At 40.1% G+C, this 21259-nt stretch overlaps 2 protein-coding genes across 10 annotated transcripts in view; both read right to left on the reverse strand.

Moving 5' to 3' along the window:
* Positions 1 to 21259, reverse strand: part of SYTL5 (synaptotagmin like 5) — a 273738-nt gene that overhangs the window by 163385 nt on the left and 89094 nt on the right. For 6 of the 9 annotated variants that reach the window (XM_070502421.1, XM_070502424.1, XM_070502425.1 and 3 more), the window contains exon 1: positions 11383 to 11529. The exons of 2 other annotated variants lie outside the window; for them this stretch is intronic. The gene's annotated coding sequence lies outside the window, so the exon portion shown is untranslated. Of the gene's footprint in view, positions 1 to 4020; positions 4227 to 11382; positions 11530 to 21259 lie in introns of those variants that run through there. One more of the 9 variants, XM_070502420.1, reaches the window with a different exon arrangement.
* On the reverse strand, positions 18314 to 18667 carry H2AL3 (H2A.L variant histone 3). Its single transcript, XM_014853060.3, has one exon. It carries the CDS (start codon positions 18665 to 18667, stop codon positions 18314 to 18316), a length of 354 nt encoding a protein of 117 aa, XP_014708546.1.

A 21259-nucleotide genomic window follows, 5' to 3' on the forward strand; every position in this document is an offset into this window, starting at 1 on the left:
CTAAACAAATAGGAAGAGGAAAGAGGTCATTCTAGGATGTGAAGACAGTAAATGTGAAAAGTCACAAGGACACATGATTAGTCCAGGGACTAGGGAATAATCCCAGGGCTGGGGTCTGAGTTAATGGTGGAGAGGTGAGAGGAGGAGGGTGCCAGCCAGGAAGGAATTTGGTATCCAAATAAAGCATGTGGACTTTATCCAGTGTTTTTCAAACTGTGTCTTTGGGAATGGTTTCTTAGGAAACACAGCAAGGCAGGATGAGAGGCCAAGCCTGTGGCGCCGACCCCTGCTTCAAACGGAGCAGTTCTGCTTTTATCTGTTCTATAAGTTGGATTTCCCGGACAGATTTTATTTGAACAGTTTCATGACCTTAAAAAGCCTGAAAACTGCTCCCACGCCATCAAGCTGTTGAATGCTTTTAAGCCAAGGAATAGCACAGTCAGCTTTCTATTTTAGATTCGTGTTTTGAAAGACATGAGCACTTAGTGATCGTGTGAAGGCGAGGGTAGAGGTTATGCAGACAATGAGGAGGCTCTTCCAGGAGCGCCAGAGAGAGTAGGAACTGAAGCTGTAGTAGTGGGAAAGGAACTAAGGGTGAGTTTTTTTTTTTAGATATTTGGGAATGATCTCAATAAGATCCAGTTACCAACTAGATGAGAGCGGTAAGGAAAAGGCGAGAGAGTGACTCTGAGGTTTCCAGCACAGGGAACTGCAAAGGTTCTAAAATTTTAGTGTACATACGAAGTACCTATGGAGTTCGTTCAAAAATAGATTCCTGAGGCTCCATCTCCAGAATTCTGATTCAATAGGACTGGGGTGAAGCCTAGGAATGTTGATGGCAATACTATTAACAGAGATAGAGAAGACAAGACAAAGAAGTTTGGGAGAAAAAAAAAAACCAATTAATTGAAATTTGGACATGTTGAGGTCTAGGACTTACGAGGCAAGCATCAACAAAGATCTATCTGTCCAGAAGGGCATTTGGAACATGGAAGTAAAGTTTATCTACACGAGAATTCTACACGAGAGGCATTTAATTGGGAATCATTGGTGCCTACATGGTGGCGAAAGTTATGCAAGTGAGAACACAGAGGAAGAGAAGAGGGCCAAGAATAGGACCATGAGGAACAACAATTTTTAAAGAAGGGACAAAAGAACTAATGAGCTGATGAAAGAAACTGAGGAGAGAGAATCAACAGAGTGGGAGACACAGTTGAGTCTAATGAATTAGGAGTCAAGGATATCACTCAGTCGATGTAAGCCACCATTAAGTTCAGATTTCAATTAACCAATCAAGTAATCTGTTGCCAATACCTCCAGCTGCGAGAAGTACCACACTAACTCCAGGATCTCTGGAAAATACACCATGTCAATAAATTCAGCCCACTCCAGCGTTATAGCATATCTTACTTGGCCTAATGCCCCAGTTTCTAATACTAGAAACTAATAAATCTTGCAATTATTTTGGTGTATAATCTAATTCCTTCAAGGTCATATTTTGTACTTGTCCCCCTGGAGCATGCTAAAATCTGACCACAGTTATGGGCCTTGTAGTAACAAGGATTATTTGGTGTGGGTGTTAAGAATGGACAATCTGGGGCCAGCCAGGTGGTGCAGCAGTTAAGTTGGCACGTTCAGTGGCCCGGGGTTCACCAGTTTGGATCCCAGGTGCGGACTGGCACCACTTGGCAAGCCATGCTGTGGAAGGCATCCTGCATATGAAGTAGAGGAAGATGGGCATGGATGTTAGCTCAGGGCCAGTCTTCCTCAGCAAAAAGAGGAGGTTTGGCAGCAGATGTTAGCTCAGGGCTAAACTTCCTCAAAAAAAAAAGAACAGACAATCACTTGCATCAAAAAAAATATATAGGGGCTGGCCCCATGGTTGAGTGGTTAAGTTCATGTGCTCTGCTTTGGCAGTCCAGGGTTTCCCCAGTTCAGATCCTGGACATGGACACGGCATCGCTCATCAGGCCATGCTGAAGCAGCATCCCACGTAGCAGAGTTGGAAGGACCCACAACTAGAATATACAACTATGCACTCGGGGGCTTTGGGGAGAAGAAGAAGAAGAAAAAAACAGATTGGCAACAGATGTTAGCTCAAGTGCCAATCTTAAAATATATATATATATATAGACAGATAGCCTAAAAAGTTAGAGATCCAAAGTTGTCATTGACCAAAACCATAAGAAAGAATAGTTCAAGATAGACATCTGAGAGGAAGCTCTACAACAGAGGTTATGGTGCAGGAGACCACTTGAGGCCTGGAGAATTTCGACGAGTTACACATGTTCTAGCAGGAGGGTAGTGCAGATCCTTTTCACAGGAGCTAAAGTAAGCTAGTGTTGGAAAATAAGCAGAAATGTCTTCATAATGCATGGTCAGAGAGCTCTTGCAAGTTCAGAGCCCTAAACACCTGAAGTGCTAACTGGCTTGAAGGCTGGTCCAAGAAGATATAACATTCTACTCCTAAGTTCAGCTAACTGCCATCCACCCCCAATTAACCATGCTCTCTGTATGCGTAAACTACTCCTAGGGAATCTTGCTTCCAAAGTTTGACTGATGTGACCTAGCTGAGAAGACACTAGGTCCTTTGTGGAAACCCATCCATGCTATTCAGGCCAACTCCCCCTCCCGCAGCTGAGGTCCTCAGTCCATGCTTTCAGGAGCCTTAGCAGTTCCTTTTGATCCTCCAAGAAACTCTCTGAGGTGGGTATTATCATTATTAGCTGCACTTTCCACAAAAGGAAACTGAGGTTAAGTAGCTTAACTTCCATAACACAGTAAGTGGCAAAGCTGGGATTTCAACTCAGCAAAACCTGGAGTCCTTGTAATTCTCTACACGAGCTGTCCACTGGAAACCCATGGGACATTTTAAAAGTACAATTCTTTGAGGTTTTTTTTTTTAAAACAGATTTATTGAGATATAAGACACATACCATACAGTCCACCTATTTGTAGTGTACAATTCAATGATTTTTTAGTATATTCACAATTTGAACACCATCACCACAATCTACTTTTAAAACATTTTTGTCCTGGGTAGGCCTGGCCACAAAGTCCCTAGGGTCTTAACTTCAGGACCACAGACCCTGTAGGAGTTCTCAAATGGACTTCAAATGGTTTGCGAACCTTTTCTAGGATTCAGAGCTTTTATTATCTCCTCTGAAGGAATCAAGATGCAGCTCAGATAGTATTAAGAAACTCTAGACCAGTGTGTTCATAAACTTTAGGGGGCACACAAATCACGGGGGGCTCTTGTTAAAATTCAGATTCAGAGACTGGCCCTGTGGCTCAGTGGTTAAAGTTCCACATGCTCCACTTTGGCAGCCTGGTTTCACAGGTTTGGATCCTAGACACGGACCACTCTGCCATGCTGTGGAGGCATCCCACATACAAAAAGTAGAGGAAGATTGGCACAGATGTTAGCTCAGGGTGAATCTTCCTCACACAAAAAAATAAAAATAAAAAAATTCAGGTTCAAATTTAGCAGGTCTGAGATGCGGTTGGATCTACTATCATCAATTTTGATTTTAAGAATACCACCATTGGGGCTGGCCCCGTGGCCGAGTGGTTGGGTTCGCTCACTCCGCTGCAGGCAGCCCAGTGTTTCACTGGTTCGGGTCCTGGGCGAGGACATGGCACTGCTGATCGAACCATGCTGGGGCAGCGTCCCACATGCCACAACTGGGGGGACCCATGACAGAGAATGTACAGCTATGTACTGGGGGGCTTTGGGGAGAAAAAGGAAAAAATAAAATCTCTAAAAAAAAAAAAGAATTCTAACATTAGACCCCAATTAAGTGAAAAGTTATCTGCCTAAAATCCCATTCTTCCCAGTAGATCTGTGTTACAAAAAAACACAAAAAAGAAAAAACTGTACTCAATCCTTAGTGTTATATTTTGAATTTTGTCAATGAAATATTTGCGGACATTTGTTTTCTGTCTTCTTATCTAAGTATATACAAAATAGTCATGATTTTGCCTCTTGGACAAAAAGGCTTAAAATATTTACTGACTTACCCTTAATAGGAAGTTTGTCAACCCCCAGTGTAGACCATGGTATAAGACCACCTTGGAGGAACGTAAGTGTTGTCCATCCTACTCTCCACAGCTCCTTGCTGCATTTGGCAGACGTGGCATTAGCAATCAGATTGATAGCAATCCCAACTAAGTATGAGAGACAGATCAGTAAAAGCTTTGTAGACACCAGCACTGATTGGGTGAGCCTGTGAACCAGGGAGAAAGGTAGAAAGGTAGAAAGGTAGAAATTGTGGCAGCAGGAACAAATTTCCCAGGGAGATACCTTTAGAAGTTACTTAACTTGACCAAGGTAACCCCGGCACAAAGCAGGCACTCTAGTTCACATCTAGGCTCTGAAATCTGTTAGCTGCGGGATCTTGGAGACACGACTGAACCTCTGTACGCCTTGGTTACATGGAAAGCACTTGAACAGTCCAAGGATGGGCAGTTACTATTATTATTAGTGGCAGTATTGGACCTATATTTCAAGTTTGCTGGCCCAGGTCAAGACTTCTCCAAATATAATCAATCAAATATGACCACTGAATTTTATCTTCATTGTTCAGGAACCTACTCTGTAAATCTGAGTGGTCCTCATATTTAGTTATATCCTGTTGTGCTTAAGCATAAAGCCAAACACATCACTACCACTCACAAGGACAATGAGAGAGACAAATGGGAATTTGAAAGAAAATCAATAGCTGTTTGGTTTGTTGCGTAGAACTGACTTAGAAATAACCTTCCTGTATTTGGAGCTCAAATTCAGTAATAGTCAACAAAACTAGACAACAGCTGTGAATGGCTTGAAGCAGATTAAAGTCTTCCTTCTTGACACAGCTGATGCAAACAGAACATCCCAGTCTTTTTCCCCCCGATATTACTGACTGAACTTCCTTGTAGTTAATTTCCCTGTGCTAGCCTCTCAACTAGAGGGCAGTGATTCTTTGTCACAAAATGTGTTTTAACATATATCTATTTTAGTCAAAATATGCAACTCAATTGTACATCTGTCTGTAGACTCAGACATCTTTGAATATAACATTATTTGTTGAAAATTGGAAAAAATGCCTATTTTGCATTAGGTCCCTACTGCTTTGTTTGAAAACTCATCCTTGATATCACATTACTTGATTTAAATGAAATTAATTTCAAAAGTTTTTTTCTTTTTTTTTTTGAGGAAGATTAGCCCTGAGCTAACATCTGCCACCAATCTTCCTCTTTTTGCTGAGGAAGACTGGCCCTGAGCTAACATCCGTGCCCATCTTCCTCTACTTTATATGTGGGACGCCTACCACAGAATGGCTTGACAAGTGGTGCCATGTCCGCACCCAGGATCCGAACCAGCGAACCCCAGGCCGCCGAAGTGGAATGTGTGCACTTCACTGCTGCACCACCCGGCCAGCCCCAATTTCAAAAATTTTAATCATATACTAATTTTAATGTAATTTCATGTCAAGAAGACTAAAAATGATTGCAGTCTGTACATAGCTCTTGGAAGGATATATCAACGGAATGGTCTACACTCTGATATTGAATTAAATAAATATGTTTGATATGATCTCTCTTGGTCTGTGTTTACCAAGTGAGCTGCTGTTGACCTTTCATTTTTACAATCCAGATAAAAATATGTTTAGATTTAAAGTCTATTTTTGAACTCTGGAACACCACTATTTGACGGCTCTGTTTCAAGTATATTTGTCCACACACACACACACCCACCTTCCACCCCATCTCAACTATATTTTCTGGTAAAATTTACCACTCCCATTCTTAGCATACACTATCAATGTTATGTGATTTAAAAAATTATATTGTTTGGTCTTAAGGATTTTACTTGCTTTAAAATTAAACCTATTTTAGAGTTGCTTTTCTATTCATTTTCTTAATTTCCCTTCAAGTCTTGATGCTCTCCTGGAAATATTTTCTGATTGCACAACATCAAAATGAAAATGCCACTGAAATCTATTTACATAAGCCACAAACCCTTAAATGAACTGGACATGTTCCTAATGTAGGAACAGAGTGTTTCCTGGTATTCAGTTAGAAAGATTAAATTGAATTAGCCTGGATAAGTCAACTGTTACAAGGACTGGAAACTGCTAAACTTTAACAAGAGTTACAAATGGTATTATGCCTACTTGGAAATGAATAAGGTTATTAAGCGGTTCGGTGAAGATAAGTCTGATTTTAATATTTTTATTCAGTGAAGAAGAAAATGAAGTAAAAGCTGATTAAATTATTTTTAGTGGATAATGCTTAAAGTAAAAAAATAATAAGGCGAGGGAACATTTTAATGAAGAAGTAGTTCAATTAGGAAACAGAAATAAAACAGCCAGTCCAAATATTGAGCCTAAACTTTTGAAACATTAGCAAAAACAAAGATGAAAACTAACACATACTCAAGAGAACATCCCCATGGCCGGAAGCAATAGGTACAGTGCAAAGTAGCTGCTAGTTTACAGAATAAGATACTGTCTAGGAAATAGAGTGCATCACTATTTGGGACCTTTGATGGTCACATACAGAATCATGCATGAGAAAAATCAGACTCTTCTTGTACAGACCTGGGACTACTTAGTATAAATCTTAAGTAATTTCTACATATGATGAAAAACTATCAAACATTTAATGCCAGTTGTCAAGGAAAACTGGAGCTGCAACATTTAACAGCCGCCCAGCACCCCAGAGCCTGACCTCTTAACCAGACTCTAGAGCACAGAGGTGCCGAGAGGATAGGGCTCAGTGGTTGAGAATATGGGCTCTGGTGCTGAGCTGCTTGGGTTGGAACCTGGTTCAATTACCCATTAATTATGCATGAGCTCTATGATCCTAAGTTTATTCTTATCTAAATGGGATGATGATATCTATCTTATGAGGTTCTTGTGAAGATTAAACAATTTAAATCATTTATGATAACCCCCATAATATTTGAAGTATCATTATTTGCCCTTTCTTAACATGAAAAAAAAAAAAACCCTCATCCAAAGTGAAGCGCTGTGTGTTAGTAAAAATACATAGTCTGGGCAATGATACTATAAATTGAGAGGAATAGAATGTCTGAGGTCCCTTGCACTCTAAAATGCTATAAGCCTACCCTCGGGAAAGAAAGAGACTTCCTGAATACAGAAGATAGTTAAGTCTGCTTTCTTAGCATTTGGACATTTGGATACTGATATTTTGATTCCATGACATACCAACATATTTCATGACTTTAAAGGGCAAACTACCATTCTTTTCTCTTTAACCAAAAGAAACAAAACAAAGCAAAACTGTATCTGAAAGACCCTTCTCCCCATCCTTGAGCCCCAAATCGTTGCTCAGAATATTCATGGCCCCTTGACGTGCATTTGCAGTTCTGCCCCAGATGGCGGGATCATTTTTGATCTGAATCATGAGGGATTCAGCCAGGTACAGGTATTCACTCTGTGGTTCTGTGTTCCCATCCTTGCTGCACCTGATCCTCACCTGATGGCTCAGTTCTACTAACTTGTTCCCACCTTGTACCCATACCCAACCCCACTGGCCCCCAGCGCTACTTCCACACTTATAGAGTACTTACTTTGTGCCAGGCACTGTTTTTAAGCATTTTATATCTATTAACCCTTGTAATCCTACAACACCCCTGTGAGTGCAAGCTATCATTACCCCCATGTTACAGATGAGAAACTCAGGAACAGAAAAGCTAACTAAATTTTCTCAATTTCTCACACAGCTGGTAAGTAGCAGAGCCAAGATCAAATTGAGGTAGTCTGGCTGCAGAGTCCATGCTCTCAACCCCTACACTAAACCACCTCGGTAGCCAAAACACAGGGCCTTAGTCCATGCTCCTGAGTTATTCTTATGTTAACATATCTTATTTTAATATTTATATAGTGCTTCATAGTTTAAAATGACTTCACCTCCATGGTCTTATTTGTTCCTTGTGACTACTGTATGAGATAGGATGAGTATGAGGAAACTGAGGTTCACAGAGAGAGAAACTGCACAGGAGGCAGCGAATGGTAGAATCAACACCTAAACCCGGGTCTTAAAGCCTATGTTCTTTCCACAGCTCCCATGATTCTCTTCCTGAGGCCTATAAAAAGAAGATATGCATGAGATATGGACTTTCTGGATATGGATTTTCTGATGGAGGTGGGGTCTGACCAAGACTTTGAATTCTAGGTAACTCTCAGACTGAGGGAGGAGAGGATGAGAAAATAAAGAATAAAAGAAAAAATAACAGGAAAAGTAGATGGGAAGAGATAGATGGTAGATATATTATCATAAAAGAAATGAAAGGACTTGATAGTGGTTTGGTTATTGACAGCAAATACAAAGAAGAAAAATGGCTTCTTTGTATATGGTTTCAAGTGTGAGAAACCAGGAGATCATCAATGCCATTGGCAGAAACATGGATGAAAGAGGAAGTAGTTTGACATGAAAGATACTGAATTTGGCTACAACAATGATGAATATCCGGTGACAGTTGAACATACAAGTGGGAAAATGTATAGTAGATGGAAATGGATATCTTGGAAGCATCTACTTAGAGGTGATATTTAAAACTATGGTTTGAGGAGAAGTCACAGGCAAAGAAAAGAAGTAATAGATTATGCGTCAAATGCTAAACCTTTGGGGGAAACCAACACTTAGGGAAGGGAAGAGAAGGAGACAAGAGGTAAAGTGGTAGAAAAGTAGTTGGATAGATAATATGGAGTCGTGGATATAACAAGGAAGGAGAAAACTCAAGAAGTAGGAAGTGATCATGAATGTCACATAAAGCAAAGGAGTCAAATAGAATGAGAATTTGGAAAAGTATCCTTGACAGCACTTATCACAATTGAAATAAATGATTTGGGAAAATTAATACCTTCCTTAACTAGACTGGAGGTACATAAAGTCAGACTGTTTCCTACTGTAACTTTAGTGCCTAGCAGTGCCCGACGCATAGCCGTCACTAACTATTTACTGAATGGATGAATGAATAAATGTAATTAGATTTCCTAACAGCACCACGAGTGACCCTTGGAAGTACAGTGTCAATAAAGCGATGGAGGCAGATGTCATGTCCTAGGGGAATTTAAAGAAAGTGGGGTTATAAAAGAGAGAAAGAGGGTAGTTGAGGCAGACATTACTGCCTCGTAGAGATGTGTTTTCCTGAAAGGAGAGAGAATCCAGATCAAGTGAATTTCCTATCCTAGTGCACTGTATATTTATCAGATTTTGTACCTCTAAGAGCTCTGCCTGACTCCCAGACGGTCTTCCAGAACTTAAGGTAGCCACTACAGTTGCCAACTCCACAAGTGATGGAAACAATGGGACCACCTACTTACTCACTGCTATCTTCAGTAGAATCAGAAGTCCACGGGCTAGGCATGATGAAGATATGGCAAAAGCATGGTAAGGAAAGAGAGGTCAAAAGAAATGATGATACTACCCACAGAAAGACATAGCCGGGAATGGAACCAAGTTGGAGAGAAGTTAACAAGTCCTGTGAGGGGCCTGCCTGGTGGTGTAGCAGTTAAGTTCGTGCACTCCACTTCAGTGGCCCAGGGTTTGCCAGTTTGGATCCCAGGCGCAGACCTAGCACCGCTTATAAAGCCATGTTGTGGCAGGCGTCCCACATATAAAATAGAGGAAGATGGGCATGGATGTTAGCTCAGGGCCAATCTTCCTCAGCAAAAAGAGGAGGGCTGGCAGCAGATGCTAACTCAGGGCTAATCTTCCTCAAAATAAAAGAAAAGTTCCTGTGAAATCATCCAAAATGTATGAATGTGTGTGTGTGGGGGGGGGGGGTGAATGTGTGAGAGCGAGAGCACATAAACAAGCAACATATGGGATGTACAAAAACATAGGTACAAGCAAATTCTAAATAGAAAATATTAAAGATGATTAGCTAAGTGTTTACATATGCTGGCAAAACAGTCATCACATATGCCATTCTCTAACAGAGCTTAGGTAAGACAAGCTGCTCGTTTCACATATTAAAGTTGCATTCCCTTTTCCTTTTCTTAACATACTAAATAATTAAAAGAAAATAGTTACAACAAAAGTACTAAATGTGCCTCCAGGACACAAAGAGGTAGAAATCATTATTTTATTGTTTTAGTCCCAAATCTATTAGAAGACTTTATCAAACCTGAATAAATGGAAAGACAACACAGCTAATTCCCAAACTTAGGCTGGCAGAGAATTTCAGAAAATCATAAGAATCAAATCATAGAATAAACATGATTTGACAACAAAAAGACATTTTCTCACCTTTTATCTGTTTCCTGATATTAGCTGCCCATATGTAAATATACAGGTATATGTGTGTATGTGTGTATATATATATTCAAGGATTTAGGGATCTATTTAAGGATTTCACTAGGGCCCAGTTGAATGTCTTCATGCACATAAGTCATGGGGTATAAATTATAAGAGTCTTGTGTTTGAGCTGTTGTCTAAATAACACATGAAAAACTTATTACAAAGTGAAAAAATTAAATGCTCAATTCCTGACATATTAAGACACTTTAAGAAGACTAAGATTTAAGTAATATTTTAAATACATTATCATATAGAAGTAATATTTTCTACTCATAATTTTGAATGCTTTAAATAGAAGACATTTTTCTCCAAGTATATAATTCGATATGTTATGTTGCAGAATGTATTTTTCACTTAAATGAGGAAGATGGCGTTGCTAATTAAAACAATCCATATTCAGGAGAAATTTTTCAAAACCTGATGCATCTTTCTAGTGTATATGCATATTCAGCCAGTATCTCATCTCCTCATGGTGTTAAAAACATCACATTCATGTCGAAACTATTCCAGGGTTTTCAGACATTAACAATCCTTCTAACAATCCTTAGATACTGGATATCTAACCATATCAAGAACAGGACTGAATGCAAAAAACAATTCAACAATGCTAAATAAAACATCTGAGTTTTCTAACAATGAAAGAAATTCAGAGGGAACAGACTGCTATCTTATACATAGAGGTATGAGAAGTTTTTGGCAAAATGACACAGTCCTGCTGTGAACTTGATTTTTTTTTATGCCACTAGGATACATATTTGCTCCTGGAGATAGTCATTGTTCAGTGGGCTCTAGTGCAAGGTTTCACTCTGGAGATTAAATTAAGCGCTAATAACAAGAAGATATTATATTTCCCTCCTCAATCTATCAAACTTATATAGCAGCCCAATAGCTAAAATGTGCCTTCTGTATATATTCCTTTCTTTCTCCTTTTATTGTAAAATCCCATATCAAATGGTGGAAGGAGTCATTCATTTCTTGACAAGCAAACCCCACCTCATAAACACACGAAAATACAAAAATCAAGAGAGCAGACGTCACACTGAAGCCCCCTAAACACATGATTCTTACCTCAATCTGATGGTTAGAAGAACATTTTTGGAGGCTCACTTTTCTTTCAGACAAACTGTAGAATGCTGGATTACTTGCCCCTTCTGAAGTACTAGGAGCAGGAACTTGAAAAACCAGCCTCTCGTGTTCCCACAATCTATTTACACACTGAACACACCCAGCAGCTCAGAGTAATGTTTATCTGTGGTGGACAGCTATTCTAAGAAGCAGGCAGTGTCTCCACTTTCATAAAGGAATGCCTCTGTTCAGCAGGGGAAAGGTACTAGCTATTTCATCCTCTAAAGCACATTTAGGAAATTTCTGGACGTGAGAGATTTTAAATCAGTATTTTAAAGGTGATTCATCCTTTTAATGTTTTATTCCTGAAAAACTCTTTCCTTAAAGGATCTGAGGAAAAGTATATCTGATGACAACAGCTGACACATATGTGCCAGGTATAATTCCAAGTACTCATTTCCCATAACTTTCAAAACTTATTAGGTATGAACTACTATCAACCCCATATTACAGATGCGCAAACTAAGTGGTTTGCCCATAGTTACCCAATTAATAAATGGTAGAGCCAGAAGTTAAACCCAGGCACTCCAGCACCACAGTCCATGGTATCTAACCATGACACTGCATGATGCATCCTGGGGCAAAATTCCTCTCCATTTGTGAACTTGTGAAACTAGAGAACAAGTTATCTACTCTCAAAATACAATGGTGGGACAGGCATAGAATAATAGTTATGGATGTCCTGATTCCACACGGGAGAATAAGGATAGAAGAGTCACCAGCCCCAAGCAATTCCGAAACCCAACCAGCAAGTTCCATTAGGTTTCAAGGCCTACAAATAATCCTCTATGGCTTGAAGCTCTGCCCTCAGCCTGTGGTTCAACCCTTTGAGACAGAGCCTCCATCCCAGGGTCTGTGACTGACCTGTGGGCACATTTCAATGTTACTGAACAATATTCTTATGTCTGTTCTTTGTATTTTCCTTTAAAATGGTTATAACACCTGCTGGTTCTCTCACGAGTTAAGTCAAATCTTTTAACATGTGTTCATTTCATATCTGTATGAACTTAATGGTTTTATCTTGTCTGAAAATTATCTTTTAATTATCTTAGAGGTCAAACCAAAATGCCCACTACATTAGCCTACTAGAGTCAGGTAAATTTCAATGACAAAGAGCACCTCATGCAGAGTCTAAGCCCAGGCAAGTCTTGTCTTGGTGGTCCAGGTGAATCCAAAGCACCAATACAATGATGCTACTGCTTCTCTAGTTGTAATTTTCTGATCTACTAACTTAGTCTTTGTTTTATTTTAAATGCATCATAGCCCATAAGTTATTCCCCATGGTTGGTATAAATGGATGGGAATTTGGTTTTAGAGTCAGACCATTTAGAGAGCTTTCTAAATGGATTCATGGTTTATAGAGATCTAATCTGTGCTGGATGAGACAACAGAGAATCTGGCTTGTCAGTCTTTTTGTTTTTTGGTTTGTTTTAGAGCTCAAGTAAATTAAGACTTGCATGCGCTCTGAGAGGAGAACAGCATTTTGATATCTGGACCGGTGAGTTTTTCTGTTTCTGTGTTTACTCCTAACCCATGGCACAACAGGCTCTATTTCTCTGCGCTTGTATGTCCACGTGTCTGTAATTAAGAAATGCCCTCACCTCTGATCGTGTGAGCATGTAATGGATTCCCTACTTCTGGATGATATTAGTATATTAGATCATAAAATCTCTGAATTTAATGAAGCTCTGTTCTGATTGGCATATTTAATAAATAATTGATTATATAAATGGAATATTCTTTAAATTTCCTGAAAATAAAGAAGTTGAACAATGATACTTAAAAATGAACTAGATTTAAACAATATGTATTCTCCCAGAAACTGAATCACAACTATATTAAGAACGCAAACTCATAATTTGGGTAAACCTTTGGCAAACAAGTCTGGCTTAACAGTTTGGGTTTTGTAAAAGTACTACGTCTTCTCTGATTTATCAGTATCAAGTATAAACATTTTTATGCTACCTGGGTATATTTTTCCTAAACTTATACAATTTTATTGACCAAATGAGCTAGAATTACTTCTACTAAAACTTAAAGATGTGAAAAACATAAATTTGTTTAAGCAAATCAAATTATTTTTTTGACGTTCTTGAATTTCTACAGTAATAAGATTTAATAGTATGTCAGCTTGAGAGCATTTCCAAAATCTTTAGATAAGTGAAAATCTTGGATGATATTACATTGAGTTAAATACGGACGGGTAGATCATTTATAAGTAAGGTAAAACACTGAAACATTGATTACCAAGCATAGTTTTAGTTTATATACTTCTGCTTATTTGTACATGCTACAAACAGGCTACACCTTTGGGTCTGTCAACAAACGTGCTCATTTCTGCCACGTTGAGAAGCTGTATAAGGAATGCGTATGGCCGAATAAAGCTGGGTTAAGTATATGTATGAGCTACTCTGGTAAAGTCACAGACAGTACATAGTTACGGACATTAGTCTTCTTTGTGAAACAGAAGTGACTTTGCTTAAAAGTTATAATATATGTGAACGAGACTCTACTAGGGTCTCAACATTAAGGGCAAAAAAGAGAATGGTTTTTTCTTTTCTTTTCTTTTTTTTTTTTTGAGGAAGATTAGCCCTGAGCTAACTGCTGCCAATCCTCCTCTTTTTGCTGAGGAAGACTGGCCCTGAGCTAACATGCGTGCCCATCTTCCTCTACTTTATATGTGGGATGCCCACCTCAGCATGGCTTGCTAAGCAGTGCCATGTCCGCACCGGGGATCTGAACCAGCAAACCCCGGGCCACCAAAGCGGAACGTGCGAACTTAACCGCTGCGCCACCAGGTCAGCCCCGAGAATGTTTCTGTTCTAAAGTAAAACAGCTTTTTGTTCCAGAATAGGAGAGAAGGTGCTGAAACACAAAACTGAGCATGTACAGAAAGCTCTAGAAGGTTCACGGAAATAGAATTTGAAAAGGAACATAAAAACCTGACTCAGTTTTCATGAGTTTATTCATAAGATTTTCAAAAGGAGCTTGTAGTTAATTTAGTATCAAATATTATATCGAACACTGAACTCAGTCTGAGAATTTTACTTGCTCTTAGCAAAAAAGACCAAGTTTTGTTAGAGTATGGGTCTGCTCTTAATAAGAAATTGTAAAAGGTCACTCCTCAGCTGTATTAGTTTCCCGTGACTGCTCCAACAAATTACCACAACCTTTGATGGCTTTCAAAAGAATACATTTATTTGCTTATTTCTGAAGGTCAGAAGCTCGAAATCAGTTTCTCTAAGCTACCTTCTTTGTAATCTGCCCAAAAAAGCAGAGATTCTGTATCTTATCACAATAACTTTCTACACTTTCTTCTGACTTTATCATGACCCTGATTATTCTCTTTAAAATAAAAGAGACAAGGGCTGGCCCCGTGGCCGAATGGTTAAGTTCGCGCACTCTGCTGCAGGTGGCCCAGTGTTTCGTTGGTTTGAATCCTGGGTGCGGACATGGCACTGCTCATCAAACCACGCTGAGGCGTCATTCCACATGCCACTACTAGAAGGACCCACAACGAAGAATATGCAACTATGTACCGGAGGGCTTTGGGGAGAAAAAGGAAAAAAATAAAATCTTAAAAAATAAAAATAAAAATAAAAAAATAAAAGAGACAATAAAAGTTACATAGTTTCTGAATGCTTATTTATTGTATTGCCATCTTGAGGGAAGGTAGCCAAGCTACAATCATTCACCCTCTCGAGTTTCCAGAATCCTATCTTAAGCACTCAAATGTCCTGGCGATTTTATTTTTGCCTTCCCCAAAATGATTCCTAAATGAAAAATGAAAATAACACTTAGAAATAAGTTTTGCACTTACAACTCTATTTGAGATTTCCCAGAAGGCCCTGGAAGTCACATAGACTCTGTTACCTTCAAAAAAGAGAGGTGGTAAAATTATTAGATTTATTTGATATGCTACTATTTATGAGTTGCATGGAAAAAAATTCTCAAAAGAGGGGATCAAACTTCCCTGTTAAATTTGAATAGAGAAAATATTATTAACATAAATATTTTAGAAGTTGTGTCATGTATAGGAAGGTCCTGGAGATTTATCAGCACCCTCACTGCCCCTTATATGTTCTCTTACCAAAGTCCTAGTGGTACGTTCCCTGATGATATTAGGCAACAACACTATAGTGTTATCAGGTATAACTTCAACTGTTATTTTTATATGTTTGAGTGCAATCACACTATTTTATGGCCTGCTGAGCGGTGCCAGGTCTGCACCCGGGATCCGAACCGGCAAAACCCCAGGCCGCTGAAGCGGAACACGCAAACTTAACCACTTGGCCACGAGGCCGGTCCCAACCACAGTCATTTTAAATGTCTGTCTCCTCCATGTTGTTTTTTGTTTAATTCTGATGGTTCCCATAAGACTGTACAGACAGGTACAGGACAGAGATCTCATTTTAAACAAAGAGGAACTGTCCAAGAACCCCCAGGAAAAGGATAGCTACTTCAAAGAACAGGCTCTTGAGCACAGCCTTCTGACGTCATCACACAAGCACCTTTAAGATCATGTCAGTGAACAGAATCAGAATTTCGAGAACAAGTTAACTGAAAAGCAGAAGCATTCATGATACAGTTTAACATAACACACAGTGGAACAAGACATAGGTTTGCCAAGTACAAAGACCTATACTATGAAATCAATCCTTTTTTCCCAAATAAAACACAAGTGAAAATTGAGAGTGAGTTATTGAAAGCGTTCTCCTAAATCCAAGAAAACCTAAGACCTGCATTGAAGAGCTCACCTTCCTTTTCACAGAGGAGAACATGAAATAGTTTCTATCTCAAGGTCCATTTCTCAGGAGAGAGTGGAGGAAAGAGCCTCAACAACAGGTAAGAGAGCCAGGCTCTCCTCCTTGCTGTGACCTTGGGAGAGCTGATTACCATCTCTGGGCCAAAGTGGCCTCAGCTGTAAAATGAAGACCCTAAAGAATAATCCTTATCTCCTATGCCCCACTTACCCACTTTCCATAGAGAACTTCTCTTAGGAAAAGATCATAGACTTGTAACTGTGCCCCTGGAGCAGACCTCTGAAATAATTTAGTCCTCATTTTATAACCATCGAAGATGATGTGCCCCTAAGTAAACTACGCTTACAAGAGACCACAACCTGGTGACTCTCCACCTGCAGTTGCCGGGCAAAGGCCTGCTTGCCAATTCAAATGAAGAAAAGAGTAAGAGTTGAACTTGGCTAAGGCTAGGAGGGCTTCATGGCTCTCTATAACAAATTACCAAGGAGCTGGAGCAGTTCACCTAGGGGGCCAAGACCTACCAGGACCACTATCAGGACCTGGGGGACCATTATTCAGCAAGGAAGTACCTGGCCAAACAGAAGCAGAGGATACTGGCAGAGAGAAGAGCTGCTAAAGAGCCGCTGCTGCCTGAGGCAGCTCCTTAACGCCCTCCTCACGTGACTGTCACCGCATTACTAAAATAAAGTGCAATGAAAACTAAAATTGAAATTTGTGGGGTAGACACCTTGACAATGAGGTTTCTGTAGATAACTCTTATTATCCCCATTTGACACATGAGGAAACTGCTGCTCAGAGGGAACAGATCAATGTTCAAGATCACATGGCCAGAAAGTGGTGAACTGGGATGGCGAACCCAGGTCCTCTCAGCCCATTGTTGCAGCCGGCTGGGCAGCCTCTGACCAGCCCTCTGTGACACGCCAGGAGGCTGCACAGGGTGGCCCTGGAGCGTTGATACTCACAGGGGAAGGGTTAGACTGCTATAACACTTGATGTGACACCTTTTTAAACTTAACACCCAGCATGAAAATGTCCACAAGAATTATATATGCATTTGAGTCCATCACTTGGGACAGAATTTACACAGGTTATGCTTATACCTCTCAAAGCAGGTATTCGGCCACTGATAATTCTGTTATTCTATCGAATACGTGATCATTAAAATGATCAGATGTTTCATCAGAGAATGAGATTGATAATTATGTTTGAAACGAAATAATGTATAAGTGAGCCCATTCATTAATTAATAACCATGAAGAACCTCTTGAATTGCCTGTTTTAGACCAGAGAGTAGCCTTTATATAATATTCCTATTTAATTCACCAGTGTTCACAGGAGGATGGAAGGACATACCCCACGGGGCATCACAGCACTAGCTAATAATTCCTGTCTCAATTCCTCTTTTGGAACAAGGCAGGGTATAGATAGATGAAATCAACCTGACAATAATTCCTTTTATGAATAGTTCTTTATGGTTTCCCCATCACTCCTCAATCTTCACGTAAAGCCCCTGTCCCGTGAAGTTCACGTCAACTGCTATGCCGCCCTCTCCACCCACCCCCGCCACCATCACCTCCTGACTTTCCGACGTTCCCTGTCGTGAATAAAGCCTTTGGCACTCAGTCATGGTCTTCAGCCCCTCCCCAGTTACCGCCACCATTCTGGGAATCCAATGTGCCTGGAGCGCCATCTCAAACCCCCCCCCCCCACCCCGCCAACCTCCTGGCCTCACAGGCCTTGACTTGCTCAGAGCCAGTGAGGAAGTCTTCTCCCCTGCAACCTCAACCAGCTACTCCCACGAGGGCCACTCCCCACACTGTCACCATTAGAAACTGCTCCCTGAAATCACCGATTCCAGCATCCCACACTGCCCAGCATCCACACTGCCCACCCCTTCTACCCCTCCCACCCTCCACGAGATATCTCATCCTGGATGCCTCCCAAATACCTCCAATTAAAAATGACAGAAATTGAGAGGAGACAGAAGCACAGCAATAAATGCTTTAATTGTATGCACTGACAGCAGAAGACCAAGCCTTCCCCATCTATGGGTCACTGGGGGACCAGATGAGGCTGTTGATGAGGTCTCGCCAGGCTGTGGGACTCCGGCATCACTTCTTACTCGGTTGCGGCATCTGATCACTCTGACGGTAGGTCTCATTCTCAAAGAGGTGGCTGAGGTGCTGGTTGTTCTCCACTGCCCTCTGCACGTGTTCTGGGGTGATGCGTATCTTGCGGCTGCTGTGGGCCTCCTTGCTCGCCAGCTCCAGGATGTTGGCTGTCAGGTATTCAAGAATACCAGCGAGGAAAATAGGTGTCGACGAGCTCAGGCGCTGGCCATAGGCACCCTGTCGCAGGAGGCGGTCCACACGGCTAACAGGAAACTGCAGCTCGGCTCTTGTAGAGCGGGACTGGGTGTGCTTCCTACGCCTAAAAGACAGCTGGCGATTTCTCCTCCCAGACATGGTGTTTGCTGGGTTTTGCCCTGATCGGCCTGGCTGGATCGTCTGCTGGTCTGGGCCTCTCTAGATACCAGTGCTCATTCCTGCCCACTATATCCCTGGGCTCCAGCCCCTCGCTGATCAGGGAGGTGCCTTTGTGACAACTCAGACTTTGTGATGTCACTGGTGTCCACTGGGCCCTGATCAGGACTGGCCTAGAAATATCTGTGATAGAAACCTTGTCTCCCTCTTGACTGGACCCTCTTTTTCAGGGAACTCTAACTTTCTACTCCGACTTTAACAGACTAGTAAAAAAAAAAAAAAAAATGAATGTTTCAGTGGAAACATTGCCCTGTCTATAGGACACCCCTCCAGGCTTGCATCGTCTTCGAGCCCTTTCACACCCCTTTGCAAATGGTTGGTCACTGACAGACACACTGAATGCCTTGTCCAGAAGTCCATTTATCTCCTCTCTCACATTGTAATAAAACTAATTTTTACCTTCATTTATACATTTCAATATTCATAATCAATATTTCTATGTTTGTTCTTTGGATTCTCTTTTGAATTGGTTATAATATCTGCCAATTCCCTCATGAGTTAAAAGAGACTCTCTGAACACATTTCCATTTCATATCTGTATGTGTCATGATTTTACTGTTTGAAAATATCTTTTAACATGTTTTGGAGGTCACAATGATGTGTCCAGTGGATTCACCTGTTAGAGCCAGGTAAACTTCAAAGACAGAGAAGTGCATCTCATTCTCAGTTAAAGCCCAGGAGTGTCTTGTTTCTTCTAGCTGAATCCAAAGCACCAATAGGACTTTACTGACTTGTTTTTCTAATTTTTAATATTTTTTGTTTTAACTTTCCAGTAATTTTGTCTTTGCTTTGTTTTTGTTTATTTGCAGCTGATAAGTTGTTCCCACTGTTGGCAGAAATGGTCGAGAATTTCGTTTTAGGATCGGACCATCTGGTGATCTCTGTAAATGGGTCCATGGAGATCTAGTCTCTGTTGGGTGAGAGACAACGGAGAATCTAGCTTTTCGTTCTTTATCTATTTGGCTATTCAATTAAGAATGTCATACCCTCTGGGAGGAGAAAAACTTTTTGTTTTCTGGACTGGTGTGTTTTCCTGTTTCTGTGTTTATACTTGACCCATGGCTAAAAGGGTAGAATATAGTCTCCATTTCTCTGTGCCATACATCTGTGTGTCTCTAATTCAGAAATGCCTTCACCTCTGATAGCATGTGTAATGTACCTCTGGATGATATTGATATATTAGATGGTAAAATTTCTTAAATTAACGGAGCTCTGTTCTAATTGGTATATCTAAAGAACTGCTTATATAATTGGATATTCCTCAATTTCTTTGCAAATAAAGACTTTGAACAATGATACTTTAAATGAGCTAGACTTAAAATATATATATTCTCCCAGAAACCAATTCACAACTATTTTAAGAAATCAAATTCACCTAATTTATGTAAATCCTTAGCAAATAGGACTACATTAATACTTTGGGTTTAATGAAAACAACTAAGCCTTCTCTTATTTATCAGTGTTAACTGTAGTACAAATGTACATTTATATACTACTTAGGTATGTTTTTCCTTAACTTATAAATTTTTACTCATCACATAAACTAGTAATACTATTTTAAGATTATGAAATATATAAATTTATAGTTAATGAAATTGAACCACTGTTTTGACAAACTTGTCTTTGTACAGTAATAAAGTTTCATAGTATGTCAGCTTGAAGATACTTTTCAAGATTTTTAGATAATGAATAAACTTGGACTGATATTGAGTTAGTTAATGGACATTCAATAGATGCTAATTTCTAAGACAGAATATTGAAACATTGATGACTAAGCATAATTTTAATTTATATGCTTTTGCTCCTTATTTGTACATGCTACAAAGAAGTTATATCTTTGACTCTGTTAATGATCATGTTTATTTCTGCCAAATTGAGAAGTTGTATAAAGGAAGTATGTGGCTGAATAAAGCCGGGTTTGGGGCCGGCCCGGTGGGATAGTGGTTAAGTTCGCACGTTCTGCTTTGGTGGCCTGAGGTTCGCCGGTTCGGATCCTGGGTGCAGACAAGGCAGTGCTTGACAAAAGCCACACTGTGGTAGGCATCCCACATGTAAAGTAGAGGAAGATGGGCATGGATGTTAGCTCAGGGCCAGTCTTCCTCAGCGAAAAGAGAAGGATTGGCAGCAGTTAGCTCAGGGCTAATCTTCCTCAAAAAAAAAAAAAAGCTGGGTTGGGTGTATTCATGAAATCTGCTAGTCTGTTAAAATGACAGAAATTCACAATTATGCATCCTGTGCATAATACAACTGATTTTGCTTAAAAGTTATAATTAATATACACGAATGAGAGTCTCCTAAGAGTTTCAAGATAACGATGTGGAGGTTTTTTGTTTGATCAAGAGTAAAAAAGAAAATGTTTCTGTCTTGGGGTAGAATGACATGTAGTTTCTGAATGTGACACAGGATATTGAAGGACAAAATCTGAATGCATATAGAAAGCTATAGGAGGTTTGTAAAAAGAGAAGCTGAGTGGGAACATAAATTTGTTTCCATTTTTTTCCAAATCTGGTTCAG

Source organism: Equus asinus, chromosome X, assembly GCF_041296235.1.
Source record: "Equus asinus isolate D_3611 breed Donkey chromosome X, EquAss-T2T_v2, whole genome shotgun sequence".
Lineage (NCBI taxonomy): Eukaryota > Metazoa > Chordata > Mammalia > Perissodactyla > Equidae > Equus > Equus asinus.

Excerpts from the sequence above, each read along its gene's own strand:
- H2AL3 (XM_014853060.3), bottom strand. The coding sequence starts at position 18,667 with ATGTCTGGGAGGAGAAATCGCCAGCTGTCTTTTAGGCGTAGGAAGCAC.